The sequence below is a fragment of the Heloderma suspectum genome, chromosome 3, assembly GCF_057233095.1.
Source record: "Heloderma suspectum isolate Gila_16-S chromosome 3, 16-S_ref, whole genome shotgun sequence".
Classification (NCBI taxonomy): Eukaryota; Metazoa; Chordata; class Lepidosauria; order Squamata; family Helodermatidae; genus Heloderma; species Heloderma suspectum.
In genome coordinates, this window is record NC_139460.1 from 85,403,329 (window position 1) to 85,418,009 (window position 14,681).

The window sequence follows — 14,681 nt, forward strand, 5'->3', positions numbered from 1 at the left end:
AAAACATTGCAAAACCTGCCATTTTTTCTTTCCATTTAACACTTATGCCCCAGAAAGACACAATTCTACAAGGCCATAGGCAAAATACACAGAAAGCCATAGCTAAGAATACTGTATCCAATTCTGTCCTCAGATGTAACACATACATCCTACCCAAATAAATGCAACTAGTATTGAACTCTTAGCTTGTTTCACTATTTGTAACTATGTGGTACCTAGGGATGGGCGGATTCCCTACCTGTCGTTCCGTGAGGCAATCCACCTGTGGGGCGAGGAGATCCGTCCCTCCCCCCGGAATCAGTCTAGGCTGGCTGCATTTAGGCTAATCTACCAGCTTTACAGATGCAAATGGTGCCCACTACGCCATTTGCACCAGGAGACTTACTTACAGCAATACGGCATGGCAATGGCTGCTGGCCGTATCGACATCCGCCAGCAATGGGGAGCTGGTAGCTGGCTCCGCAGGATCGACGTGGAACGCAGCCGGCCTGGATGGATTCCGGGGGGAGGGACGCATCGCCTTTCCCCCCGCAGACTCCTCATTGGAGTCCGTGGCGGAATTCTCTGCCATCCCTAGTGGTACCACTTAATGCTGCTTTGACAATTGTGTGTGAGCAGAAAGCTTTCTGACATTTTGCTTTCTGAAACGCTGCTCTAAATTATTAAGTCAGGCCTATTAAGTGACACTGAAACACATTTTTACAAGATATGGGGGGACAACACAAATAGGTATTTTTGGCTGAGCCATTTAATATGAACTTTGGATAAAGTGGAAAACTTAAATAAAGGATTGCAGAGAAAGGAGTGAGAGTAGTTGAAGTGGACACATAGTGGATAAAGACAGTGCCCACTTATCCCTCACTTGGTAACAATATAGGGAGAAATATGAGAAGAACCAGTTAAGACACTGGTACATATTAAATGTAAGCAGGAACATGATGTAGCCCTTCAAAATTATAATACACACATTTTATGATTAAAACATTATTTACCTTTGCTTTTCCTTCAAGAGCTCCAGTTCCAGCATATATTTTACTGACTGAATCACCATTAACAGACCACATAGACCGAAACACTTCCTGGAATCGAGTAACCAACTGAGGTTTTTCAGTTAAACCTAGCACTTCCAGTTGTTTTGTTAGCATCTGCAACAGTGAAAGAGAAAAGATTTAAACATAAAACAATATAAAGCCATTTTATTTAGGAAGGCTTTTTGGTGATCTTAACTGACATTATATGGTTTGGTTTCCTCTTCTATCTGGTTAAGAAGCAATAGATTATACATTATAAAGTGACCTGGTTTGCACATAACACTAAACCAAGGTTTACTTAAACCATGGTTAGCCTGTGGTTTGTTGTCCTACCCAGGGATTGACCTGGTGTGCACAACATGACAGCCCACCATGGCTTAACTGACTCATGGGGGCTGTCACATCATGCATGGGGGCTGTCGCATCATGTCATGTTATTCTAAATAACCCCCAAACAAGCCATGGGTTGAGGGTTGCTGAACCCTCAACAACCCTTGCTGTCTAGGTTTGCACAACACAACAAGCCATGGCAAGTCAGGCACCCACAGGTGCCATGCAAAAATATCACTTGGCACAATGTGACAGCCCCTGCAGGTAAATTAAGCCATGGTGGGCTGTCGTGTTATATGAACCAGGTGTCTGTCTGGCAGATGATCAAACAAACTCTGGTTTGCTTTCTCAACTCCTGGGTTGTTCACTTCCCTCCTCCTTCATCCGCTCCCTCATTGTATCCCATATACCTTTGTGGCACTGTAGTACTGGCTGGAAGAGAGGCTGGGGTTTTTGACCACTCTTGCCCACCACCTCTGTAGCTTGGCGAAACAACCCATGAACAATCCATGGCTCTGGGTTCACATATAATGACAATGTATGGTTTAAATAACGCAGAGTTCACAACTGAACAGCAAACTATGGGTTCTCTTTTGGGGTTGTTCATGGTTAACAAAGCATGGTTTGTTTGCATGGCTGGGTTCACTCATCACAACAACTCCGAATTCAAAACCCATGGGTTAGCATTATGTGCAAACAAGGTCAGTGCCACCAGGCCAAGGTGCTTTAAAAAGGAATATAAGTACTCCTATCTGAAGGAATTTACAATCCATAATCTTGACATCAGCTCAATTAAGAAGATTCTCCAAAACCATGATTTTGAGGATGGGAAACGAGATGAGGGCTCCATCTCTCTTTCCTCATGCAGCTTCACTTTCCTGTTTATCACTAACCATAGTTCCCCATGACACTGAGATCAGCAGACTGAAGTCACTGCTTACCCTCCAAACCAGAATCAGAAGCATGGTTTGAAGTGGTATTCCATTTTTGATTTGGACTGCAAGTGCCAAGGAGAGTTTGTCGGTTTGGACATCACAGCGAATTAGGGCTAGTACTAAACTGCAAACTGAAAGTGATGGGGAGAGCATATACACACATGTCTCATGTCCCATCTTCTATGGTTCAGAGGATTGTCCAAATTGAGCCAGTGTGGTAAAGACAGGCTAGTAGGTACAGTGAAATTTATGGCACAGCACCAGCAATTAGGCCATAATGCGCCACAAACCAGAACATTGGTACTTACCAAGATGGTTCCTTCTCGGTTGGTGAGTGGAAGGCATCCCACAGTGGGTTGGAAGTGGAAGGCATCCCACCTCCCTCTATTGCCCAGGAAAAACAGAGACCCACTTTACTGAGTTTTAAATACTCTATCCGTCCAAAGGCCAGTTCCATTTGTGGCTAAAGCTCCGAAATTGAGGAAGAAAATGTATCTTTGTATCAGAGGTAAAATCAAAGGAAAGGAAGAACGACAGAGGAATATATAGTTTGTCAGTAAATACATAGAAACCAATCAGAAAAACAAATTCTGAGGATCCTTAGCAGAAGGTCTGGCTAGTCAAGTGCAGAGACAAGCAGCCTGATTACTTATGCAAACAGACTCTGTGGTGCTTCAGGGTGTGGTTGGGACACCTTCCACACACCAACCCAGAAGGAACCTTCTTGGTAATTACCAATGTTCTGTTCCCAGGTTGGTGTGAGGAAGGCATCCCACAACGGGACATGTTAACTAAAACCCTTATTTGGGTAAGAAAAATATCAGTCTGCATCTATTGTACTGCTACTATCTGCTGGAGGACTCTCCTGCCAAAGGAGGCAACTGCTGAGGCATATGTCTCTATTTGTCATGCCTTTTGAAGGAATTAGTATTTGTCCAGGTGGCCATCTTGCAGATTTCTGCCAGGGGAGCATTAGTACTTAAGGCAGCTGATGTGGCTGCTGCCCTAGTGGAGTGAGCTGTGATCCTAATGGCTTGGGGAGGCGTGAAGCCTCATAAGCTGAAAAAATACATGCTTTTAACCACCTAGCTAAAGTAACCTTCTTGCCCATAGCAACAGGGTGAAAGGAAACAAACAGTGAGTCAGATTTTTGAAGGACTCTGCCCTTCTTAAGTAAACTTTAATAGCTCTGTGGACATCCAGCTTCTGCCAGGCCTTCTCCCATGGATGAGAAGGGTTATGGAAGAAAGAGAGCAGAACAAGCTCCTGTGACCTATGGAACAGCAAGCTGAACCTAGGGATAAAGGCTGGGTCTGTTCAAAGGATGACAGAATCCCTATGGAAGGTAATGAGGCCTTTTCTGATTGAGATGGCGGATAACTCTGAGATTCTGTGAGCAGATGTGATGACAACAAGGAAAAGAACTTTTTGTAACAGAATTCATAGTGGGATAGATCTAACTGGCTCAAAGGTAGGTTTAGTCAATAAGGAAAGTACAACTTATAGGCTCTAGGAAGAAAACATATGGACTGTGGGAGGACTCTTTAGATCTGCTCTGCAGAGGAATCTTTCGATGTGAGGGTATGAACTTAATGGCTACCTACTCAGCTTGGAAAGTACTGATGATAGGGTTGATGTTTGTCCGCACAGGGTGCTTGGTTTCAAACCCATCCAGAGGCCTTCCTGGAGGAAAGCTAGGAGTTCCTTGATGCCTGCTGCTTGTGGAGTGAGTTTTTCCCTTTCACTCCATCTGCAGAAGGCCTTCAAGGTTGTTTCATATATCCTGGTGGTGGAATCCTTGCGGGATGCCAGCAGGGTGTGCATGACATCCCCAGAATAGCTCAGGGTTCAGCAAATGGCCCTTTCAGCAGCCAGGTGGCTAATTTGAGCCTATTTGAGTCTGGGTGGAGTATTGGTTCCTAAGACAAGAGGTCTGACTTCTGGGGAAGGAACCATGGTCCTTGCATTGCTAGGGCTATGATCATGGAGAACCAAGGTCATCGCGGACACAAAAAGGCTATTAGGGTTAGGGATAGTGGAGGAATCCAGCTGAGAGGGTCAAGTTCACTGAGCTTTTGGTGGCTGGGCCTCCCCAGATTCCAGTTTGCTTGTCTGCAAGCTGGCCTGACTCGATATGTGCATGAGCTTCTGCCACCAGCACTGCCATGCACAAACCCCTCACACTCTCCTTGCCAGTGTCAGCATCAGCAAGGAGAGCATAAGGGGTTTGCGCACAGTTACAGTGAGAGGCAGCGGCAGGAGTCCCGGCTGCCACCACCAGCACCACCGCCACCACTGCTGGTCACTGTGCACAAGTCTTTCCTTCTCCCTCCATGCTGGACATCTCTAATTACAACTACAGTCGCTCATTTCTTTCTGATTTTCTGCAGAACACTGGCTAACCAGGGGGACTGGAGGGAATGCATGGAGCCTTTCTTTCAGCCAGTTGATGCACAGTGCATCTATTCTTTCGGCTCTGTAAGACTGGAATCTGGAGAGAAATCTTGGGAGCTTGTGGTTGTGTCTGGATGCAGACAGGTCCAGCATGAGTGGGCTGAAGTGGTCTATGATTTCCTGGAAGACTGCCAGATGTAGGTTCCATTTCCTGGGTTCTATTTGTTGCTGACTTAGTCCACTGTATGGTTCAGAGTCTCTTTGATGTGTTGGGCTGATATGGAGGCTAAGTTATACTTGCCCCATAACACCCTCTAGGTGGAGGGAGTGGAATTCTGGGCCTCCAGGTGGAGGAAGCAAGATTTGGTACCCTCTTTACACATTATGTTTGCTTGTGCTGTAATATTGTCTGTCCTGATTAGGACGTGAGAATGTAGCAGCTGGCGTGAGAAGGATTTCAGACCCAGGTGGACTGCCCTGAGCTCCAGCCAGCTGATACTGTGCCATTTTTCCTCTGCATTCAATTTACCTTGGGCCGGACTCAACCTTGGGGGAGCTGGGGGTGGCGATGGCCGACAGGAAGCTCTGGCGTGGGCTGGTCCATGAAGTCACAAAGAGTTGGAAGCGACTGACCGAATAAACAACAACAACAAAGGGGTGAGTTGCAATGGGCTCCCCATCGTTCAAAGTTGACATCTGTCATGAGTGTGATCTGTCTGGCTCCTGGAAGGAGCTGCCCACCTGTAGATTTTGGAGGTGTTGCCACTATTTGAGGGAGTCTCTGATGTGCTGAGGGAGATGCACAGGCAGGTGCTCCCTCTTTGCTATTTGTGCTTGGAAGGGCAGTAGAAACCACTGAAGGGGGTGAGAGTGCAGTCTAGCCCACGGGAGGATGCCAAGACAAGAGATCATCAAATCCAGAAGAAGTGCTGCATCCATTAAGTTGGTTGTTCTTTGATAATGAATTGCCCTTGAACTGTCCTGAAGCTTGACTGTTCTCTCCAGGGAGAGGAATGTGAAGCCCTTGGCGGCAGCGATGAGTGCTCCTAGATGAGGGAGGACTAGGGTGGGTCTAAGGTGGTTATTCTTTCTGTTTATGATGAAGCCGTGTTGTTCTAGACATTCAACAGTTGTCTGCAGATCCTGTGAGGCTTTGTGACTGGAAACGGACCGGACGAGGTGGCTGTTCAAATATGGGTAAACATACATGCCTTTTAGCCAGAGGTGATCTATTAGTGACACTGTGAACTTGATAAAGGCATGGGGCGCCGAGGATAGGTCAAATGGCATCACTCTGTACTGGTCATGACAATTCTGGTAGATGAAGCGTATAAATTTTCTGTGATGCGGTGGGATGGGAATATGCAGGTATGTCTCTGTGAGGTCTATTGATGTCAAATATTCTGTTTTGTAAAGGGCTTTGGAGTGTCTCAATACGGAATTGTTGGTATTTGACAAAGTTGCTCAGGTGTTTGAGTTCCAGTATAAGTCTCCAGCCTTTGCCCTTTTTGGCAGCCAGAAAGAAGATGAAATACCTTCGTATTTTTCATGAGATGGTATCTCTATTGCTCCTATTTGAAGTAGATGCTGTACTGCAGTAGATATGATGTGATTCTTGGCAGCAGATTGCAATGTGGGGGATGGGATGAACCAAGGAGGGGGTTGTTTCCAAAACTCTATAAAGTAAATGCAGGAGATGGGGTCCAGGACCCAGCAATCCTCTACGGATTGTTTCCATGCTGGGAGGAAGTGCTGGAGTCTCCCTCCTATAATAGGTCTCCTGGTATTAGAACTGTTGTCATCTGGACCTGGATGTCTGGAAAGTAGAAGGAGGTTTGGCAGAGGAGTTAGAGGAGCTGGTGCTTCTCGTCTTGAAGCGGGATCTGAGCCATGTTGCTTTCGAGAACCTATAGCTTTTGGATCAAAAGGAATTTTGGTTGGTGCTCCAGAATGGGTGAAAAGATGCATAAGACTGGGCGAGGAGTTTTTAATCTTCTCTTCGAGAGGATAAGGGATAACTTTTTTCTTATCCTTAGTTTGTACGAGCACATCTTTTAAGGCCTTTTCCCCAAAAAGGTGTGCCCCTGTGAAGGGTACGGAGGCAAGATTTCCCCTTGAGGGAAGATCAACGTTCCAGTGCTTGAGCCAGATAGAGGGTCTGGCTACGCTGGTAGCTGAAAACTGGAATGCATCTTGTGTAGCATCAGCCAGGAAAGCAAAATATTTAAAGAGTTTGATCAGTCCTCTGTATAAAGTGGTCTGATCTAAATTCCTTGTTGTTTATTATGTCTTCCACCCATAAGATAGAAGCTCTTGCAAAATAAGATAATACTGCTGAAGCCCTTAAGGCCAAGGCCGAAGCTTCATGTGCCTTTTAAAAAGTTGTATCAGATCTTCCTTCCCGTGATCCTTTATGGGAATGTCACCATCTTTTGGCATTACAGTGCCTGAGAGCAAGGCTGCCACAGGGGCATCTACTAAGGGGACTTTTAGTTCTTCCATCACATCATGTGGAAGAGTAAAGTTTCTGTGCTGTAGAGGCTCCCTTTTTTCCTTGGGGAGGAGGTTTCCACTCATCAATCATTTGTTTATTAAAGGAATTAGGAAAAGTTACCTCTATAATGGTTGGCTCGGGTTGCAGAAAAATTGCCACCCCTCTAGATAACGATTGCTGTTTCGCTAGCTAGGGAGACAATTACTGTAGACAATAAAGATACAAAGTCCTCTTTGTTAAAGAATTAACTGGATGAAGAATGCTGTGTAACCTCTATGTCTGACCATCTACCCTCATCCCCTTCTGAAATGGACTCCTGAAGTGAAATTATGGAGGAATCACTGTCAGGGTGGGGCTCAGCCAAGGTGGTCTTGGGTCTGTTAGTGAAATTTTGGTTGCAAAGCATGGGCCTGAAGAGCCATCCCCAGAGCCTACTGATGAGTGCAGACTATGGGCAGTGCTAGGTCATTTTGATTTTGAAGTTTTATTTTTATTTTATTTTTGTTTTCCAAGTGAGGAGGAGGAGGAGAGGAGGAAGACTTGGAAGTTCACAAGCTTCTGGTGTGCTTTGCAGAATGGCTTGATCTCAAGGTTTGTTTAACTAATAAATGGTAAGTCAGGTTGTCCAGTACTGTCACAGTGATCTGGGATAAGACTGATTTATCTAATTGAACCATGCATGTGATAGGTGTGTGTGTGTGTGGGGGGGGGGTTTGCTATCTCATTGTTCACCATCTGAGCAATGGAGGAGGGAGAAGAGTCTTCCCTTTGCAAGCTGGAATCAAAACTGCAACTTCAAATGGCCGCCCACTTTGGTGGGAATCCTCCAGGTGGGGGAGAAAAAAGGATTCTATCTCACCCTTGATGTTATTGAAGCTTCTTGCCTTTGTTCCTCTGTTGCTTCTTCCTCCTGAGTGGAGAGGGTGGTGTGCGGGGCCCCAACTTCCTCAGGCTCAGCCATTTATTTTGAGGCCAGGATCATGCCCTTCCTGGTGTCTAAAAGACTCAGTGAGCAACCAGAGCCAGCTGGCTGGTAATCTCTTATTTGATCATCCTGGTTGATTGTCTTTTTGTCTGCTGCTGGCTTCCTAATGACTTTCACATGAGTCATGTTTTCCTTTCTTTTCAGGCTTTGAAATAGTTTTCTTCTCCAGAAGGACCATGGAGAAAGCGATAGGCAAGTGGCAGAAAGTAAGAAGCAAAAGAGAAACTTTTTTTTGTAAGGGAGGATGAAAAAATAAAAGCTGTGAGAAAAAAGTAAAAGAGGTAAGGAGTTTAAGAAATTTTAGAAACAGAGATAAGTATAGGCTTGAGTTAGGAGGAGATGAGAATTAGCTCTGTTCTGGGCAAAAAGCAGGGACAAACTAGGTAGGAGGAGCTTTGGACTGACAGAGTGTTTATGTGTGTCCCTGCTTTTCCTGGCCAGTAGGGGAAGCTAACACATTGTGGGATGCCTTCTTCACACCAACCTAGAGAATAGTCTTGTTGAAAATGTAGGAGAATTCTATCATCAGTGACGTCCTCCCCCAAATCCAAACAGTCTTAAATAAGACAGTCATCCAGGAGCTCAGGATCCTGAATATATCTTGTAGTTCAACTTTGTCATGCAGAATTGAGGCCAAGTTCAGAACAGGGACCTGGGTATGCAGAATGGCCTCCTGTGTACTTGAAAATCATGGACACTCTAGAAAGATGCATTTAACAGTGAGAGGAACATTGCAAGGCATGCATATGGGTCTATTAGGGGAGAAAGAAATAACATATAAATGGAAAAAGTAATATTTAGCCCTGTACATTGTAGCACCTACTCATCCACTATATAGAACCCAATCCTATCCTTTGCTGCTCAAGATAGTGGAGCTTAGCATGATGTGCTGAATTCCCTATGCTACAGCCAGTAACACCACCCATCCTGCAATAGGTATTTTACTGATGTTGTAACTGCACTGCAGAAATGTTCCCTATGAAGAGCTCCACAATAAGCTTTTCAAAGGGGAGGGAAGGAAATGTAACATTAATCATAAATTCCTTTGGAAACCAAGCATTTCTTCTACATCTAACAGTCAAACTCAAGATAAGACTTGGAAACAGAATAAATGAACAGGATGAACAAGCTGTTTATCATAACAGCGTAAGTTAGTAGAACAAAATGCTTCCAAAGGATAAATATTAATTGTATATATTAATTTACTGCACTGGCTGAAGTAATTTACAAAATTATAGATAGAGTTCCAAACCACATTAACAGTGCAAGCTTATATAAGTCTACTCAGAAATCAATCCTATTGAATTACATGGGGCTTACTCTCAAGTCAGTGGGTATAAGTTTGCAGTCTAAGCTTAACTACTGAAAAATCCTAACATGAAATATTTGCTCCTTTTCTAGTCACATTTACCTAAGCAAAAGAAGCATTATTCAAAATATTTATTTTGTTAGCAGGTGCCTATAAAATGGACACATTAAAGAAAAACCGATGAACTTGTGAAAAAAATACATTCAGGAAGGAGTCTACACTTCACACAGCACGTATTCGTGGATGCCTGTAGACACTCAGATAATGATGCATGCATGTGACAAACTAGTGTGTCTGCACCTTTAACCCTGGGACGTACGACAGGTTGCAAGACAGCCTTTGTCTATATTCCTCAATGGTAGATTGCCACCACCCGCATATTAATAACTCTTATTTAATATTAATATTTTATAACTTGTAACCTGGACACATGGGAATCCAGGCTTATGGGGTTTTATGTGGGGAGAAGGATAGGCTCCTTTTCCAGAGCTTTATTAAGAACCTGGTTGGTGTGTTTGCCAAGCAATCAAGTGCAGGCTAGGCAACAGAATCAAATAACCACCAGCTTCCAGTTCAATTATATTTAATAAATATACTGAATTAGAAACCCAAGCAGAGAGAAGTTGAGAAATAGCCAGTTGCTTTTAAAATAAAATGAAACATCAAACTAGCTCACTAAACCTTACTTATCAAGATCTTAAGATTAATTGACCAAAGCAGCTTCCAGGGGGCTTGTCCCCTTGGGCTTCCAGGGGCTGAAGAGTTTTGCCATGACTCTTTGCCAACCATCCAGAAGACGAAGAAAAGATTTCCTAACCACAGTATTTCTATGGGGGCTAGGCAGATCCCTGAGAGGGAACATTCAAACTAACCAATCAACAGCCTGGGAGGACCTGATGAGGCATCTTCCAGGTGCTTTCTACAGTGCCTACTTAACATGAGTTGAGTTAGTCTGGAAGGGGTACACAACTGCAGATTTGGGGGTCTATTGCTGTCTGGCCATGATCTTTGATCAGAAGCCTTTCCAGGAAGAAAGGGGGAAAGTTGAATTTGTTATAGTGCATTTAGACTTTGCTCTCTGGTTTAGGCTCAGCAATTCCTCCCATTTCTAAGCAGAACACAAACAGAAATGGCCTAATCATGCTTCCTGGAAAATCTGTGACAATACCTCTGTATCCAAACAGTATTTGGTATGTGAACTTGAAAAAAGTTAATTTTCTTCCCAATAAGATAACAAGTTTTATAAAGGTCTATACTACCACACATTCTTTGAAAATGGAAGCCTGATCTACAACAACACAAAACATTAAAATGAGAGTTTTCTGCCATGACTTCATGATGGTGAAGAACACACTCAGGTAGGGAAATAGGACAGGGGTGGGCAACTTGCAGCCCTCCACATATTTTGGCCTACAATTTCCAGCAGCCCTCACATTTGGTTATGCTGGCTAGGGCTGATGGGAGTTGTAGGCCAAAATTTCTGGAGGGCCACAAGTTGTCCATCCATGGACTAGGAAAGTTAGTACAGAAAGTTGTAGGGATTCCCACAAAAGAATAGGGGCTGCCATCATGATGAATCATTTTATCCTCTCATAAAACATTTCAATATTTCAGATATTAGTCATCATTTCAAGCAGTATCAATATCCACATCCCCCTCCCTCCCTCCCTCCCTGAAAATATATCAAGGGCAATATGATTACATTCCTACCTCTAGGCCAACGAAAGCCTGCACACTGTTTGTTCTATCCAGACAGTCCAAGCAGTTTGTTCTTATAGTACCACTTTGAGATCTGTGCCAAGTACAACAAAAAGAGGAAAACTGAAAACTCTGCATACAACAGCAAGGCCTTAAAACAGAGTTTTTGGTCAAGGTAATAAACAGAAGTATTATCATTACTACCCTTCCCCCGCAAATGTCTATGAAAGTGAGAGACCTGGATGATCTCATCTCACTTTTACCATTCATTTTCCAGAACTAGGAAAAGGCCCTGTCACATTAGTATATTTAGAGAGAGACATATACCCCATCTCAACTCTGCTGTAGTTTTTAAGGGAAAACATCTAGGTGAGAGGAAATTTTTGGCAAAGTAGAAAATTTCTATTTAAATTCAAATTAGAGGCAAAACAACACATAGAATTCAAATGGCAACATTTACATTTGTATGAGATTACAAAACAAAAATAGCTATTGAAGCCAGGTCAAGAAACTGAAGAGTGGATGCCACATTTATTTTGTAAATAACTTGAAGAATGATGGATCAAAACCAGCATTTATACTTAATAGCTGTTAACCTATACTGCCAAGTCTTCTGTATTGTTCCACCTATCAACTATTTGCATCAACCATTCACTAAAAAAATAAAAATGTTACTAATTGATATAGCAATTGGGGAAAATAAGTGGAAGTCTTGCACTAAGGTTTAACATGTGGGAAAAGTTTTTTATTTTCAAAATATGCCAGATCCCAGCTAGATTTGCTTCTCCCAACTCAATTAGAGACTTCTGAGGAATTGGATTCTTGTATTTACATTAATCTTCCATTGCAATTTCAAAAAGTTCAGATAAACCCAAACCAGTAATCAGGGCCTGATGTCACATTTGAGGCAGGCCCACTTGACAGAAAGACTGGGTGTAAGTTTAAAAGCATAAAAACGTCTTCTTCTTCTTCATCATCTTCACATTTCTATACTGTCCAATAGTCAAAGCTCTCTGGGAAGTTTACAAAGATGGAGGGAGCAATCCTATGGCCTCTAGACGGCCATAGGATATGTGGGTTTCCAGGAACCCACCTCGGAGCCCACGCTCTGAGGTCGGTGTCCCCCCCCAATGGGCCCGTGCTCAGAAGAGGAGTGCAGAGCGGCCAAAACAGGGCATTCTGGGGGGCAGTCCAGGGCAGGGAAGGTGGAAATGCTGGTATGACACATCCTATGTGTCGCTTGGCAGCCTCCTCTCCCTCTCTGCCTTCCTGTAGCTAGACAGCTGAAATCGACACTATAGAGATTGAATGTAGGCTGCTATTGTCCCTCTCTCCACCCAGGAGAAGGGGAAAATAAGAAAAAGCAGCTAGGAAGGCAAATGTGGCATATTAACTGGCTGCACTCGAATTCTCTCTAGACACAGGAAGGATATGAATCCATCCAACCCAGTGTACAACTTTCAACATGGTAGAAGAGCTCTTCTTCTTCCCCTCTCTTGGAAGAGCATGGGGAAAAAGAAGAGAGCCCATTACAACATGCTGCCAAATGGAGTGTTGCATAAGGCAAACCTAAAGCAGCACTGCTCAGTCTCTCCAAAGTTTGCACGAAGGATTGGCTGGAGCGAGAAAGGAAGAACCCCACCAAGCACTTAAAGGGGAGTGGGAAGAAAGCAAACACAAAAATCCAGCCAGCCCACTGCACCCTTCAGACTTGTAGAGCACAGGACTAGACATGAGGACTTGGGGGGGGGGGGCATGACATACACAAACAGCTCAAGCTTTCATAGAGCAGAGATCCCTATTTTAAACCCAGTTCTGTTGTGTAAGTGAAATACAGGGCTAATTTTCTCCTCCTTCCCAAGGAGCAGTGGGAGCCCTTTGCTTTGTTTCCATAACACAGCTCTATTTTAAATAGAGGACACTGCTCTGAATGCTAGGCTGTCTCTTTATTTATTTCACAGAGGGAAATGTGAGCACTCTTGCCACACAGGGCTGTCTCACAGGCTGCCTAGAGGCAAGTTTCAATTGTCCCAGGCAAACAGGCAAGTAGCTATTTGCAAGGCTCAAATCAAGAATTTGTCAGTGTAATCCCACTAACATTAATTAGATAAAAACTGGCTTGAATTTGGTTAACTGATTTGTGAATAACAGTATTATAGTCATAATTGGTTCATTTTTCTGCACACTCTCCATATTAATACAGTTAAAAAACCCAACTGCCAATGGTTTAACTGAATTACTCAAATGTAGGTGAATGTTCAAGTAGATAAAGACATATGGCTGATGAGCAAATTTTAAATATAGCTGTATCATGTTGCATGCAAATGGGAAATATACACTCAGAGAGCACTCACGGAAAATGCCTGTGTGAGATAATGGATTTTTAACTGTCTTGGATGGACTGAACATTTGAAAGAAATACAAAATTATTCCTGCTTAGTAGTCAAAGATCATTTTTAAACCTGAACTTGACTAGTTTTGCCTTTTGCAAAGTTAAGGCTTTATGAAAATCTCTGGGATCATCACTAAAGCCCAGAGTAGATGTAATCTTCTGTATCTCTTTATCATGGTTAAGGGACTGGGAGCGGTCTCTGTGCATTCTTTCTTCCCACCTCCACATCTTTCTGGTGTGAAAACCCCCTTCTCTTCCCTCGTTGGCTTTAAACACTGGCTTATCATTACTGCACTGAAGTTAGTCACACTGAACACTAATCACAGCATTAGGAATCCCTCTTAACCAGGGGTTACAAACCTGCTTAAACCCAGGTTAACCTTAGTGCAGATGTTACACCAAACTGTGGTTAAAGCAAACAAGTGAAGGGAGGAGGGAATTTGTACTGGGAGGGCATGCGCAGGATCATTAGTGTCTTGTCTACCACATTTTACTCCTGGATGATTAGTCTCATTTTGTTTTTTGGTTGTTGTTTTTAAAGCACCTGTTCAGCTTCTTTTTTTTGCACTACTAAAAAGGCTAAACCAGAAACATCTTCCTTTTTGCAAAATAACAGAAACTAAGTAATCAAACCTTTGAATGTCCTTTCCATCAAAGTAAAAAAATCCACATTCTAAGAATTTCTGGATCTGTGGTTTAAGAATGCTGTGTAGCTTTTCTGCCTTTCCACCTTTGACCATTTGATGATAGTCAAAGTTCACCATTTTGATGTCATCAGCATGTTCAGATGCTTTCAAATGGCTCTGATGAGATTGGTGGAAGAAAGGAAAAACCAACAGGTAAATGTAATGGAATATAACTTTGGTAGTTCCAAACTGTGATACTACAATGTATTTTAACGAAACTGTCTTTACTATTTACTTTAATACTTGTAAATAATATTTCTGACAAAGAGCTATGCTTGCAGGCAATTCATCACATCTGAAATAGTCCTTAATAACTAATATGCAAAAGCAATTTCTTTGTTAAGTCTTTGGTGGAGGATCTTGTCAAATACTTTTTTAAAATCAAAGAGCACGATGTTAATGGGATTACTGATATACTACTACTGAT

The 14,681-nt window shown here is 43.1% G+C and overlaps 1 protein-coding gene across 11 annotated transcripts in view; it reads right to left on the minus strand.

The window, feature by feature from the left end:
• The window catches only part of SYNJ1 (synaptojanin 1), a 94,074-nt gene that overhangs the window by 54,916 nt on the left and 24,477 nt on the right, over positions 1-14,681 (minus strand). For all 11 annotated transcript variants that reach the window (XM_084843600.1, XM_084843604.1, XM_084843596.1 and 8 more), the window contains 3 exons: positions 14,202-14,371; positions 11,189-11,270; positions 993-1,145 (listed from right to left, as the gene is read on the minus strand). In XM_084843600.1, coding sequence (XP_084699726.1) covers positions 993-1,145; positions 11,189-11,270; positions 14,202-14,371 — 405 coding nt within the window. The remainder of the gene's footprint in view (positions 1-992; positions 1,146-11,188; positions 11,271-14,201; positions 14,372-14,681) is intronic.